Below are 14,806 nucleotides of genomic sequence, written 5' to 3' on the forward strand. Positions count from 1 at the left end.
AAACATCAATGAGAGAGAAACATCGATCAGCTGCCTCTTGCACACACCCTACTGGGGATGTGCCCGCAACCAAGGTACATGCCCTTGACCGGAATCGAACCTGGGACCCTTGAGTCCCCAAGCTGACGCTCTGTCCACTGAGCCTAACCGGTTTTGGCCCGGGGGCGGGGAGGGTTCTTGATTAAAAATTTGGTCTATGTTGTAATCGCTTTTGGTTTTTTTAATAAAAGGAAATTCACTTCTTAGATCATCGTTGAATTTGCATCCTCTTTTCTTACTCATTATGTTAAAAATTAATTTATAATATAATTTTAAATTATTTTTTTATTATATACATATTGCTTAAAAACACAGTAAGTAGGTACATAATTACATGAACATATTTTATTGTTAGTTTATAAATTAAATTAATTTGATTGTTATAAAGTAACTATATTTTAAAAATTATTTTAATCCTATATTTCTTTCTAAATAATAACAATACTAACTTGTATTATTTTTCCTCTGAATTTGCCTTAACGTAAGTCGTAAGTGTCACTTTCAAGGCCAGCGCTAGACTTTTTGCCGCCACTATAAAATATAAATAATACGAGTACTGTCTGCTAAACTCAAGAAAATTTATGTATTTATGAAATAAATAAATTACTTACCTAAATTATCTGAATAGCTGATTTGTAATGACATCACTTATTTAACTAGCTCACTAGCACGCAGTACGATGTGTATCGTCTGAGAGACAGTTACAAAATGTTTTCGTCGTTGCCAATCCCAAAAAATGCCATTGTTCATTAAGTCCAAACAATGGTGGTCGAATTCTAACAACTGATCAACAATGCGAACTTTGATAAGCAGTTCTCGATAATCAGTTCTCAACAATTATTTGTTATTATTAAAGTTTAACATTATAAAATTAACAAAAATAATATAAAACTCATATCCTGGCTAAATAGCCACATGGCCACCGAAAACCGTATATTCCCTTCCCGTTCTCCCGCCGTTCCCTAGCTTGTCGTGCATTCTTTCCAAAAAGCGGGATGTCTGGTCACCTTATCATACAGGCACACCTCGGAAATATTGTGGGTTCGGTTCCAGATCACCTTAGTAAAGCGAGTTGTAATCTTTTTGCTGGTGAAGGGTCTTGCCTTCAATTTGTAAAAAATGCACACTTGTGTAGAACAATAAAATGAAGTCTGCCTGTACATGTTTTTGGTGCACATATGCATGCATTTCTGTCAGGGATACCATGGAGTAGGATTTCTGGGTTGTTGGGTATTCATATATTCAGCCTTAGTAAATATCACCAAACAGTTTTCCAAAGCAGTTGAACAGTTTCTATCCCATCAGGAGGGTATAAAATTTCCGTTTGCTCCACATTCTGTTTTCATTTCAGCAGATGCCTGATTCTTGTTTTTTTAAACATTTAAAAAAATATATCTTTATTGATTTTAGAGAGGAAGGGAGAAGGGAAGAGAGATAGAAACATCAGTGATGAGAGAGAATCATTGATTGGCTGCCTCCTGCATGTCCCCTACTGGGGATCAAGCCCGCAACCTAGGCATGTGCCCTTTACCAGAATCGAACCTGTGACCCTTTAGTCTGCAGGCTGACACTATCCACTGAGCCAAACCAGCTAGGGCAGATGCCTGTTTCTTTATAACAGCCATATAACCTCCATTTTGTGGATCATCTTCTGTTATTTAACCATCTACAGTAGATAGATTTTTTTTTTTTTAGTTTGTATCCAGTTTATTTGTAATAAAAAATATAAGTAGTAAATAGCCTTTAATTACGTTTATACTTGGATATTTCTTTTTTTGTTACTGCTATAACATTATCTTAGAGTTTTGCATGTAGGTCATAAGTCAACAGTCAAGTTGCTTTCTGCAGGTTCTCTGGGAGGTTTCTTTCCTTGCTCTTTTAGTTGCTGGCAGAATTCAGTTCTTTGCATTATAGGACTAAAGTCCCTTTACTTTGGTAGCTGTAAACTGAGGGCCATGCCAGCTTCTAGAGATTATTCTTCACTTGTGTTCCCCTTCCTCGTCTTCTAAGTGATGTTAAGATCCCTCCCAGTCTTTGAGTCTCTCTTTTCTCTCTCCTCCTTCCATCTCATCTCCCTGACTCATCCAGGAAAGGGTCCCCACCTTTAAGGACTCAAGTAATGACATTGGGTCCACCAGGATAACTCAGAATCCTCTTCCTTCTCAAGGCCCATGACCCCAGTCACATCTGCAAAGTCCCTTGGCCCTGTAGGAAGCATGTTCACAGATTCCAGGAATTAGGATGTGGGCATCTCCGGGCCGTTACTCTGTTACCACACCTTTATAAAAAGTTCTCTTGCCGAAACCAGTTTGGCTCAGTGGATAGAGCGTCGGCCTGCGGACTCAAGGGTCCCAGGTTCGATTCCGGTCAAGGGCATGTACCTTAGTTGCGGGCACATCCCCAGTAGGGGGTGTGCAAGAGGCAGCTGATTGATGTTTCTCTCTCATCGATGTTTCTAACTCTCTATCCCTCTCTCTTCCTCTCTGTGAAAAAAAAATCAATAAAATATATTTAGGAAAAAAAAAGTTCTCTTGTTGTTTTGATAGATTTTTATAGCCACAGTGGCTGGTCAGAGGAGTGTATGTTTTCTATCATTGGTATTAGTTATTGCTGTGGACCGAATGTGTCTCCTCACCCCCTAAACTTCATATGTAGAAATCTAATCCTCAAGGCAGTGGTATTAGGAGATAGGGGCTTAGGGAAGTGACTAGTTCTTGAGGGTGGAACCTCATGAATTGAATAGTGCCTTATAAAAGACTCCACAGAGTTCCCTTGCCCCTTCTGCCTTGTGAGGACACAGCAAGAGGTCAGCCGTCTGTGAACAAGGAAGTGGGCTCTCACTAGACATCAACTTTGTTAGAACCTTATCTTGGACATCCAGTCTTCAGAACTGTGAGAAATAAATTTCTGTTGTTTATAAGCTCCCCAATCTGTAATATTCTGTTATAGCATCCAAGAAATTACCACAAACTGAGCATCTTAAAGGAACACCCAGCCCTAACCGATTTGGTTCAGTGGATAGAGCAGACTGAAGGGTCCTGGGTTTGATTCTGGTCAAGGGCATGTACCTCGGTTATAGGCTTGATCCCTGGCCCTGCTTAGGCCACATGTGAGAGGCAACCAATTGATGTGTCTCTTTCTCTTTCTCTCCCCCTACCTTTAACTCTCTCTAAAAGTCAGTGGGAAAATATCCTTGAATGAGGATTAACAAACACAAAAAACAGCACCCACTTATTAGCACATTAGAGGCCCAGTGCACGAAATTCATGCCTGGGTGTGGCCCCTAGGCCTGGCCGGCAATAGAAGCGCCAGCATCTGGGGTAGAAGGGCAGGTCCCAGCTGATCTCTGGGCCCCGGGCAGCACCTGGGTGCCAGGCCCCCGAGGGGCCCCCTCTGCCTGAGTCATGGCGCCAAGTCCCAATGCAGAGATGTGGTAATTGTGACCGGACACTGCGGGCTGGGTTGCAACGTGAGCCTCTGGGCTGCCCAGTGGCACCACATGGAAGCTGGATGGCTAGCACGCTCTCTCCCGGTCGGCCTCGCAGACCGGCTCCTGTGCAAACCCACAGGGAGCCCGACCGGCCCCTGAAATCCTGGCAGCTGTGGCCTGGCTCACCTGGAAGAGGCTGCATGGGTGCAGGGTGGGCACCTTGTGGGCACCTGGCACCTGAGCGTGGGGGCTTCCCTGGTGTGCAAGCCCTGGCGCCCCAAGGGAGGGTAGCAGGGGGAGTGAGAGTGAGTTCAGCAGACGCCCTGCATTCTCACCGCACCTCCATCCCCATCACCCCTGCCCCCAGGTAGCCGGTGAGAGGTTGCAGGCCCCCTTCCCCCCCGCCCCCCGCCTGATGCCGCAGGAGGTTGGTCACCACCACCCACTCCTAGTTCCCTGTCCAGGCCCAGGGCCCAGCCTCGATCTGGCAATCAGGGCCTACTGGCCTAGGGGAGGGACTGGAAGGTTGGCTGGCAGGCCACATCTGGCAATCAGGGCCTGTGGGCTGGGGGCAGCCCCTGCATTGAGTGTCTCCCCCCTGGTGGTCAGTGCACATCATAGCAACCGTGCATTCCGGTTGTTCCATCATAACGGTTGCTTAGGCTTTTATATATATAGATAGTTTTTTGGGGGTCAGAAATCTGGGCACAATTTAGCTGGGTCTTCACAGGGCCTTGGGGTTTTTCACAAGCTGTAGGCAGGTGTGGGCTGGGGCAGAATCCTTTCTAAACTCACATGGTTATTATCAGCATCTGGCCATCCTCTGTTCCTGGCCACATGGGCCCCTCCATAGGGCAGTTTGTTCGTAGAGCCAGCAAGAGAGAGAATCTGCCTGCAGGAGTGTCATGTAATGTGATCAGAGGGGCCATCCATTACTTGGCCCTACTCAGGGTCAGAAGCAAGTATCAGCTCCCACCACCCTCAAGGGGAGGGGTGTACCCACAAGCATGAATGCCAGGAGGTGGGATCCTTGGTCCACCTGAGAGTGCCTGCCACACTGCTTAGTGTTGCCTCCTTGGGGCTGCACCCAGTTGCATGACCACTGGGACATGTGGAATTCCCTTTTCTGTCCCCACTCTGTGGTACAAGGTGCATTTCCTTGGTATAGACGTGTACCTTACCCTTGGGAGAGGAAGAGTGAAGGCTGGTCAAGTGTCTCAGGCTACATGCATGTCCAGAAGGACTGCCTGGACCTGCCTGGATGGCTGGTGTGTGAATCCCAGGGCACTTCCCCGCCTGTGTTATGGAAAGCTTTTCTGGTTCCTAGAAGACCTGACATTCCTGTTTGCCTTTTGTCTGTCTTTGGGAACTTATTTTCCCTCCCTAAGGAATAACACTAAGAAACTCAGCTGCCTGTCTTGGGTTTGGGGTGGCATCCTCATGCTACGAGTTAGATATCATGTTGAAACACAGGCATGCACTTTATTCGGACATCCTGGCTGGGGCTGTGCTTCCCAGGAAGTGAGATCTGAGAACTGTGTAGAAAGCCAACAACTTCGCTTTTGACACAGCAGCATCTCCTGCCAGTGTGGAGGGGCCGTGCTGCACTGGAGCCTTCCCTGAAATCACTAGGTGACCTGTGTTCGGCTGGGTCACCTGATGACTCGGTGTGAGGGCTTGACATTCATGGTCCACACTGCCCGGAGATGTTTCTAGTTCTATCATGGAGCTGCCACAATGGGGAGAACCTGCTGGGAATGGTTTTCTTTCCCTCGGACACTAGCCAGCATTCTAGTTTCTGGTGCTCTGTTTAAACACTGCAAAGGAAAACATTGGTTAGCATTTTCTGTTTCATTCTTTTTTTTTTTTTTCTTTTCTTTGTTAATCCTCACCCGAGAATATGTTTTCCTTTGAGAGAGAGTGAAAGGGTGGGGGAGGGAAAGAGAGAGAGAGATATCAATGTGAGAGAGGTAATATCAATTGGTTACCTACTGTATGCACACTAACCAGGCTAGGGAATGAACCCGCAACCCAGGTACGTGTCCTTGACCGGGAATCAAAACCACGATCCTTTGGTTTGCAGGCTGATGCTCTAACCACTGAGAACACCAGCCAAGGCTTCTGTTTCATTCTTTTCTTTTTAAATATTTTTATTTCAGAGAGGAAGGGAGAGGGGGAGAGAGAGAGAGAGAAATATCAATGATGAGAAAGAATCATTGATATGCTGCCTCCTGCACGCCCTTTCCTGGAGATCAAGCCCGCAACCCAGGCATGTGCCTTGACTGGGAATCGAACTGTGACCTCCTGGTTCATAGGTCAGTGCTTAACCATTGAGCCACACTAGCTGGGCCTTCCTGTGGCTTTTAATTATGTTGGAAAGTAGCTTGATGATTACACACTTAGGGTTGATGTTTCTTCCATATAAGACTGGAACCTCAGACAGAAATCACATGCTGCCTAGGCAGGTGGCATCCCTCCTTGCCTGCTCCCTCCATTTTGGTCCAAGTGGAATCTGGGCAGGTTTGTGGGAAGTGCCCTTACCTGGAGGACTGCTGAGTTGTGAATAGTGGTCCCCATTCTGACCAGTCCCTGCTCCCTCTGAACAGTGGAAAATTGAACTTTAAAACATCCAGCAATCGCCGAAACCGGTTTGGCTCAGTGAATAGAGCGTCGGCCTGCGGACTGAAAGGTCCCAGGTTCGATTCCGGTCAAGGGCATGTACATTGGTTGCGGGCACATCCCCGGTAGGGGGTATGCAGGAGGCAGCTGGTCGATGTTTCTCTCTCATCGATGTTTCTAGCTCTCTATCCCTCTCCCTTCCTCTCTGTAAAAAATCAATAAAAATATATTTTAAAAAAGTAAAATAAGCCGAAACCGGTTTGGCTCAATGGATAGAGCGTCGGTCTGCGGACTGAAAGGTCCCAGGTTCGATTCCGGTCAAGGGCATGTACATTGACTGCGGGCACATCCCTGGTAGTGGGTGTGCAGGAGGCAGCTGGTCGATGATTCTCTCTCATCGATGTTTCTAGCTCTCTATCCCTCTCCCTTCCTCTCTGTAAAAAATCAATAAAATATATTTTAAAAATAAATAAATAAAAATAAAAAATAAAATAAAATAAAACATCCAGCAATCTTGATTTATGCACCCAAAACAAAGCTGATGGTGGATCTCAGACAGTTGAGCAGACCTCTGAGAATTTTTGGTTTTTGTTCATGTGTCTTTGTTCCCTTGCCCTGATTACCTTGTAATTTCCTAGGGCTTTAGTGAGGGTGGGTTTACTTGGGGGTCTGTTGTCCTGTGTCAGTGCTAACAGATATGCGAGCATTGTGAACCTCTGAAGGAAGGGACGTGGAGGAGGAAATTGTGACTTCCAGCCTGCTCTGTCCCAAGACTCCTGATGGAACACTGTGCCTTGACTTCAGCCAGCAGAGTAGCTGCTGTGCTGTGCAGATTAGCTGGCCCAAGAAGAGTGGATTGTGCAGATTATTCTTCATAGTCTGGCCACATGATCATGGATGTCCCACTCATGTGGTCTGTGTCCCGGTCTGGAGTATGGCAGGGCAGGTGAAGACAGAGCTGATGTCCTGTTTGTCAGTGCCACCCAGCCCAAAGCCTTCTTCCCATGTGTCCCCACGACTCTGCTTACAGCTCCTGATGAAGTGGGTCTCAGTGGGCAGGAGGGGTGCCCTGGTGAACTCTCCTAATCACCAGGTCACGGGTGACTGTCAGAAAATAAAGTGACTTTCTAGAAAATTGAGACTTTAATGATAATTTTTGTACCATTCCTCCTTCCTCCTCCACCTCTTTTCTCTGAATTTGTACTTTGAAATACCTCTTCAAAGGACAGCAGTCAGCAGACAGATAATTATAATGTTTCTGCAACTTCAGCCTCCGTCAGCATTTTTCTGGAGCCAGTGATCTGCTTTGTGCTCCTCCCTGCCTTGGCTGTTGTCAAGGGACAAATAGGGTCATGAGGGATATCACTGGGACATGAGGCCAGTGATGCAGGGACATGGTGTGGAGAGGACGCCAGCATGTGCCATACTGAGCCCAGGCATGTCCTTCTGGCCCATTGCTTTGCAGCATCCCCTTTACTGTTCTTAAAAGAAATGAAATTCATAGATAATGTATTCTACTTATAGTCAAAACTAAAATAGACATGTGCACATATACATATGCCTGTAATATAAAGGGGAAAGAAAGGGTGCAAGGTGTTGTAAGTCATTTGTATTTCAGTACGTCAGTGCTTGGATACAATTGTGCTAAATGCTGAGAAGATGACAGTTACAATGTACCTGGTGTAGGTGTCACTATGGGTGATGAGACTTCTCTTGGTAAATTTATGAACAAAACCCTGTCTCCTGTGATTTGCAAGGTGGTGGCAGCCCTGCAAAACATGGCACAGGGCAGCTTGGCATCATGAGTCCATTAGCTCCTGGAACAATGCCTGCTGTATAATAGAAATTTAGAAGGTAATTCATGTCAGGTATTCACAATAGAAAATGCATTCTTAAAAACTTGCCATCAGGTTAGAGAAGTTGACAATTTGGGAAGCAGGTGCCATTGCCACAGCTGAGTGCAGAGAACTAAAGCCTGGGCTGTGAGGGGCCGGCATGGATCCTGTAGCTCTGGACTTTGCACCCCATGTCTCCAGGCCCTTCTGAACTCAACACAAGGAGGACAGGCTGAAATAAGGGCAGGGGCTGAATGGCTGGGTGGCCCACAGCAAGGACACAGAGGTCTACCCTCTGAGAGAATCAGGCACGGTGGAGGCCAAGTATAAGTCTGTTCCAAATGAGGAGACCCTGGCTTCCCCTCATCCTTAGTGCTCAGGTAGAAGCCCTGTGGCAGCAGACAGCCTTTGTTGGAATAGTCATCAGTCCAAGAGACATGAGCGTCACACTCCTCAAGGTTCCTGGCAGCTTTACTAGTACTGTAAGCCCAGGTCACAAGACAGAGTCACTTAGAACTTCCCATGGGTTTTTAATCCTCACCAAGTATATGTTTTTTATTGATTTGAGAGAGAGAGAAACATTGATTGGTTGCTTCCGGTACACAGCCCAACCAGGGATTGAACCTGTAACCTGGGCATGTACCCTGACCAGGAATCAAACCTGCATGGGACGACACTCCAACCAACTGAGCCACACCAGCCAGGGCTCCTAAAGGTTTTTGGATCTCTGAGGAGTGAATGGACAGCCAAGGGCCACCGCAGGTGAGGAAGACATTCGAGAACCTTAACCTTATCATTAATGTTGTCTGACATAAAGAATTACTGCATCCAAGAACAGGATCCTGTTAGAAAGGAACATTCCAGAAAACCAGAAAGAGCTTTTAAAATTAAATTTAAAATAACAGAATTTTAAAAAATATCTTAGAAGGGCTGGAAGATTAAGTTGAAGGCATTTTCCAGAAAATGGAACAAAACGATAACGATGGGGGAATAGAGGAGAAAACTGACCATTAGCCCAGGTGTCACTCTCTGGCTAATGGGAGGCCAGGATGTGGGACAGAGGAGCATGTGGTTAGAGGGGTGAACTGGGGGCCTGAAGGGCTCCTGGGTTCCCTGCACAGAGAGTGAAAAATACCCACAGAACACTGGACAGATAAAGCCCTGAAAGCTTTCATAGTAAGAAGGTCATATGAGAAGGGCTAGGAATCAGAACTGCACTCTTTTCCCCTAAGAGCCTCTGGTCACCTGCTGGTGGCCTCCCCTGTGCCCATCCAGGGAGTGTCTGCAGTCCTAGGGTCTGAGACCTGGTCATCCCACGTGTGAGCTGCTTCCGTCCCCAAGAAGCCTGCTCAACCCCTGTGCACCAGCAGTGGTTCTAGTGCCCATAGCTGATTTCTGTTCTGAATGGCCATGACTGTGCTGTACAGGGTATTAAATTTTTTTCTACTATGTTTTTATTGATTTTATTTTTATTTATTTATTTATTATTATTATTTTTTTAATGTTTTTATTGATTTTAGACAGAGGAGGGGAGAGAAAGAGAAATAAATAGCACTGGCTGCCTCTTGCATGCCCCCTATTGGGGCATACTGTATTCTGGGTAAGTGCCCTGACTGGGAAATTGGACCTGTGACTTCTTGGTGTATGGAATGATGCTCAACCAACAGCCATGCCGGCCAGGGCAGGATTAAATGTTTTGAATGAAGCCTCTGGTCATCATTTTTCAAAGTAGGTGATTGAAATTCTTCAGCAACAAATCTTCAGACCAAAGAATTGTCAGAGCTGATTCGTAGTGAAGTTTGGTTGGCGCCTATCTTTGTTTACAGCAGGGAGATTCTGTCTTCCTACCTGCCTCTCTCTTTGGACTTGCTATGTTTATATTTTCTATTAATTTATAAAGCACACTGTTATTTTTTATCCAGATTTGGGACGTGGCGGGGTGGGGGGCAGAATAAGCTTGAAGAATATACTTGAATTTTAATTTTTCAATATCCAAGTGAGTGTGTCAGCCGAGGAGTTCTCCATGCATACCATCTCCCTCTCCCCTTCCTCCCCCACCCGCCCCACCACACTTTGACTTCTTGGCTCCCGGGCAGTCCTCAGCTCTCAGCTGGACCATGCTCTCCGCTATGTAGGGACTTGCTGCCCACTTGACTCACACAGGTGCTCAGCCTTCCTGGGAGTGCGCATGCTGGAGCCAGGCATGGAGGCCACCTTTCCTTAGAGGCCCGGGCTGGCACCAGAGGGCTCCAGAGAGCACAGTCACTCTGAGACCAAATCACTTTAATGGTGACGTTGCTCAGCCATCAAACTGAACTTCAGCTTTTCCTCTGCTGTGTTCCCTGAGAATCTTGTTCTCTAATGAGCCCTCTGACCCAGTGTAGGTGGGTAGCTCTGCAGCAGAAGGGGTGTTGGGAGGACAGTAGCCCCTCCTTGTTACCAGTTCCCACTCTGAGTAACTGTCCCCACTGGTGTCATGTGTGTGTTTGGCAGTGTTGAGCAGAGCTGCTGGAGAGCAGGGATGGGGTGTCCTTTCTGACACAGACCACAATTAATGACCTGATGTCCTTGATGGAACTCAGGTACATGGGTCTGCAAAGTGCTGGATGTGGGAGGGAGCCCAGAGGTGGGTGGAGTGTGGGAGCCTTCTCCCTGTACCCTGTCACCTCCTGAGTTCTGAGCCTGTATTGCCTAGAAGATGGGCACCCACACCCAGCCTCCCTGGAAATGACCCTCATGGGGTCCATCTCACAGAAGCTGTGGAGACAGGATTGAGAGGAAGCAAGTCCTGGCCAAATCTGTGCTTCCTGTTTGACAGAATTCCAGGAGCTTCCACCCAAAGAATCTGGTTATCAGGAGGTGAGAGCTGGGGGAAGGGCAAATGCTGAGACGGTATGGTGGAGGCAGGCCTGAGTTTTGTTTCTTCCTGAAGAATAGTTCTTTCACATGAAAATACGTGCCAGAGAATCTCCTCTCACTTTAAAAAATATTGTGGTAAAATATACATAACATGAAATCATTTGAAGATCTTACATGTAATGTAACATGTCCAGCACTGTCCCTGATCCTACCAACTTCTCTTGGACTGACTTTTCCCATAAAAGTAAAAAATATTAAAAGCTAATGATACGGCATGCATAGGTTCTGCAGAGAGCTCTCCAGGTAAATGGATTTAGAAATTACTTTACCCTTAATAATACTCTAGGCACACTCCAGTTGTCAGTACTTAGGGGCTATGGTGAATCCAAGAAGTCGGAAATTTCTCTACTTGAGATCCACATAAAGTAGGTCAGTTGGAGATGAGCCGTCCTCCTGCAGGCCTGCTGAGCTCTACTCCTGTGCCATCCTCCCTTTGACTGGTGCTGTAGTGCCCAGCACGTCTGGGTCCCGGGGCTGGAGCCACAAGAAGGGTCCAACTGGGGGTAGTCTGTTCCTCCGTGACTGACTCCGCTAGCCTGTAGAGACTGAGTGCTGGCAAGGCGGATCCTGGCAGGCTCCTCTCCAGGCGTCCCCTTCAGCCGCCCTTTGCTTTCTTGCAGGGATCGACTACAAGACGACTACCATCCTGCTGGATGGCCGGCGGGTCAAGCTGGAGCTCTGGTGAGTCGGGCTGTGTGGGATTGCGGTGCCTGGGGCTGGGGGACAGCACTTCAGCGTTTTAGCTGGAGCCTCAGAAGCTAAATGAAGTAAGTCAAGAATCCTTAAAGGAACAGGAAGGAAGGAGTCCTGTTAACATTTTAAGTGGAATAGCTGTTAAAGAGGTCCTGTGTAAACATGGAATGGATTCTGCTCTGTGATGTAGAAACCAAAAGGTCCAGGGCTGTTTGTTCTGATAGAGCCCAGCTCCCTTTACCCATACTCATTTCCACAGTAGCCACAGCCCCCCTTCGCTCCCTTTTACTGAGCTATACTTCTTCCAGAGCCCTGAAGTTGAGATGTGAATTCCCATAGGTGTGGGATTCTCCAGCCTGGCAGGGTGGTCTCCTAGAGCAGCGTCTCCAACCGGTGGTCCGCGGACACTGGTGGTCCCTGAGGTCCGAAAGGTTGGGGACAGCACCTTGTAGGGATCACGCTGCGCATGCCAGGGTCCCACAGGACACATCCCACTGAATCCCCCTGTGTTTCAGGGACACGTCGGGCCAAGGCAGGTTCTGCACCATCTTCAGGTCCTACTCCAGGGGCGCACAGGTAAGACCAGCAATACTGCCGGTGTTGCTCTCCAGAGGGACAAGGCATGCTTCTGTGCTGTCAGACCCCATGTGTGTGACTCTTAACAAGTTTTTATGTTGGGGCCTCAGCTGTCAGAGGGCACTAGGTCCCGTCCCTCCCCTCCCCCACTTGTTCCTACTCTGAGTTCCACCCAGTCCTGTGGAGACTCCACTTAGTCACCTGGTTCACTAGGAATCAAAAGTGACTTCCCTGTCACCCAGGACCTCCACGTATGGAGCGAGGAGGCTGCTGGGGCAGCCAGTCCATCACAGGGCTAGGGGCTCCCAGGGCGGGCTGGGCTGTGTTCCTAATCAGGACTGTGGGGACTGAGCTTTGGAGCCACTCTGGGAAGGGCTGCTCATAGAGATAGGGTGTTAGCAAAGAGCAGGAGATGAGGGCTATCCAGGGGCTGCCATGGAAGTATACCTAAGTTTGGGTCAGTGTATGGGGGTGCAAGGGCACCCTGAGAGCTGTACAGGGCCATTCTGGGGGTGGGGGATGTGGGGGCTCGCTTATCCTCTGGACTCCCCGAGCGTGTTCTAAGGAGAGGGGAGAAGTAGTTGCAAGAACCGGCCAATTAAAGGCTGTTGCTGCTGTGTCAATGTGAGGAGTCTGATCAGTTCTGTCTGTAATTCAGAGCAGGCCATGACCCACCCCCACAGACTTCTGGAATTGCCAAGGAGACCCCCAAGTTTAAACCTGCTCTACACACCAGGCAGAGTCCTCTACCGGGAGCAGCACTCCTGTGAGAGGGGGCACTTGGGCAGGTTTTGGGGCCTCTCACTGTGTGGGCCATGAACTCCAGGTGGGTCTGCACTCAGCAGAAGCAGGGGCTTCCTGTCACCCCCTCACTCTGGCTTGGGCTCATGGGGAGCCCCAAGGGATGTCCTTTCAGCTTTGTTAGTCAGAATTGATGAAGACTGCAGCTTCCTATTTGGCACTCTGCACTCCTGCTGATCTTGCTGCTGCATGAGACCCGAGGAGGCTGAGAGGGAGAGAAGTCTGTGGCAGGGGTCTGGCTGAATCTGCTTAGGTGTCGTTAGGGACCCCCCGACCTGTGCCTTCCTCCAGGGCCTTCCTCAGTAGGGGCCTTTTAGACATGGTGGGAGGCAGGGAGATACTGGATGTGGCCTTCTCTCCTCAATGGGGGTGCCGAGGACCCCCAAGATGGGCTTGGCAGCACTTGTCCTGGGAGCATCTACAGAGGTGTGGGTGATAGCACCTGGAGCCTTAGCTTGATGGTCCCCCAGTGTGTGTGGTGTTGGGGGCCTGTAGGGGTGGTGCTTCATCTAGCAGTTCCACCTGGAGCAGCTAATCCTACATAATCAAGGTGTGGATCACAGCTTGGGGACGTTTGTCAGCACCAGAGGTGAGGTTGAATAGCTAGAACTGCCTGCAGAACCCAGTGCCCTTTAGATGAAAGCATCCCATGGGTCCCTTTCTCTTTTTAAAGAAGTGACTGCATATGTAATTTTATACATACAAGAAGATTAGAAAGCTGTGTTCCAACGGTGCTGTTAGCCCGAATGACAGGATGGCTGAGTTCTATTGTCTGCCTTATGCTTTTGAGCATCTCCTAATTGTCTACAATAAACACATACTACTTTTGAAATAAAAAAGAAAATGAAAGGATAAGGGGGTAGTTCTTGGGTTGTGATAATGAAGGGCAATTGGGAAACCTCAGGAAGGCGCTGAGATTAAACCTGAGAGGGCTCAACTGATCTGCGCACTCTGGCTATGAACGTGGAACAGTCTGAAGACAGTTGTTTCTGTTCAGCTAATTGAGGACACCTAACAAGCTTGGGCATTTGTCAGCATATACAGTATTTCAGGGAAGCAAACACTGAGTCACTTTCGGTTCTCTCCAAAGCATCCAGTCCAGTTGGTTGTGTATTTGTTGTTGCTCTTGCTTTAATTCTGGAGGTTCTTGTCAATTCTGGGCTGAAGGAGCCAATTGCACATTTTGGGCCTGAGTAGTGAGTAGTGGGGTCTGAGCTCAACTCTGCCCTCCTGTGCTCTTATTGTGGTGGCTTGTTCTGCTCTGTCCCATTTCCGTCCTGCCTGATGGTGGCAGCACAGATGTGAAGGCAGCATCCAGAGTAGACCGCCTGGTTTTGCTGCTGTGTGGCCCCTGATGGTACATTGAGTTGCAGGACCATCCTTCCCAGTCAAGTTTTATATTTCCAGTCACTTTCCCACCCTTGGTTAAGACTGGAGAGACCTTATGGGGTCCCTCAGGGCCCACGTTACAAAAGCCACCACCGCCCTAACTGGTTTGGCTCAGTGAATAGAGCGTCGGCCTGCGGACTGAAAGGTCCTGGGTTTGATTCCAGTCGAGGGCATGTACCTTGGTTGCGGGCACATCCCCTGTGGGAGGTGTGCAGGAGGCAGCTGATCGATGTTTCTAACTCTCTATCCCTCTCCCTTTCTCTCTGTAAAAAATCAATAAAATATATTTAAAAAAAAAAAAAAAAAAAGCCACCACCAACCCGACTGCTGTCATCTGTTCTGCAACAGGACAGTCTTGTAGTTCTTACCATGAGAAAGAACCTTTCTTAAAAGTTTTTTTTTTTTTTTTAATTTCAGAGAGGAAGGGAAAGGGGGAGAGAGAGAGAGAGAGAGAGAGAGAATGCGCAGAGACATCAATGATGAGAGAAATCATTGATCAGTTGCC

At 47.9% G+C, this 14,806-nt stretch overlaps 1 protein-coding gene across 3 annotated transcripts in view; it reads left to right on the top strand.

Moving 5' to 3' along the window:
- The window catches only part of RAB40C (RAB40C, member RAS oncogene family), a 31,918-nt gene that overhangs the window by 11,127 nt on the left and 5,985 nt on the right, over positions 1–14,806 (top strand). For 2 of the 3 annotated variants that reach the window (XM_028134203.2, XM_028134202.2), the window contains exons 3-4: positions 11,463–11,523; positions 12,051–12,111. In XM_028134203.2, coding sequence (XP_027990004.1) covers positions 11,463–11,523; positions 12,051–12,111 — 122 coding nt within the window. The remainder of the gene's footprint in view (positions 1–11,462; positions 11,524–12,050; positions 12,112–14,806) is intronic. The other variant, XM_054714567.1, reaches the window with a different exon arrangement.

This window comes from Eptesicus fuscus, chromosome 4 (assembly GCF_027574615.1).
Source record: "Eptesicus fuscus isolate TK198812 chromosome 4, DD_ASM_mEF_20220401, whole genome shotgun sequence".
Taxonomy (NCBI): Eukaryota; Metazoa; Chordata; class Mammalia; order Chiroptera; family Vespertilionidae; genus Eptesicus; species Eptesicus fuscus.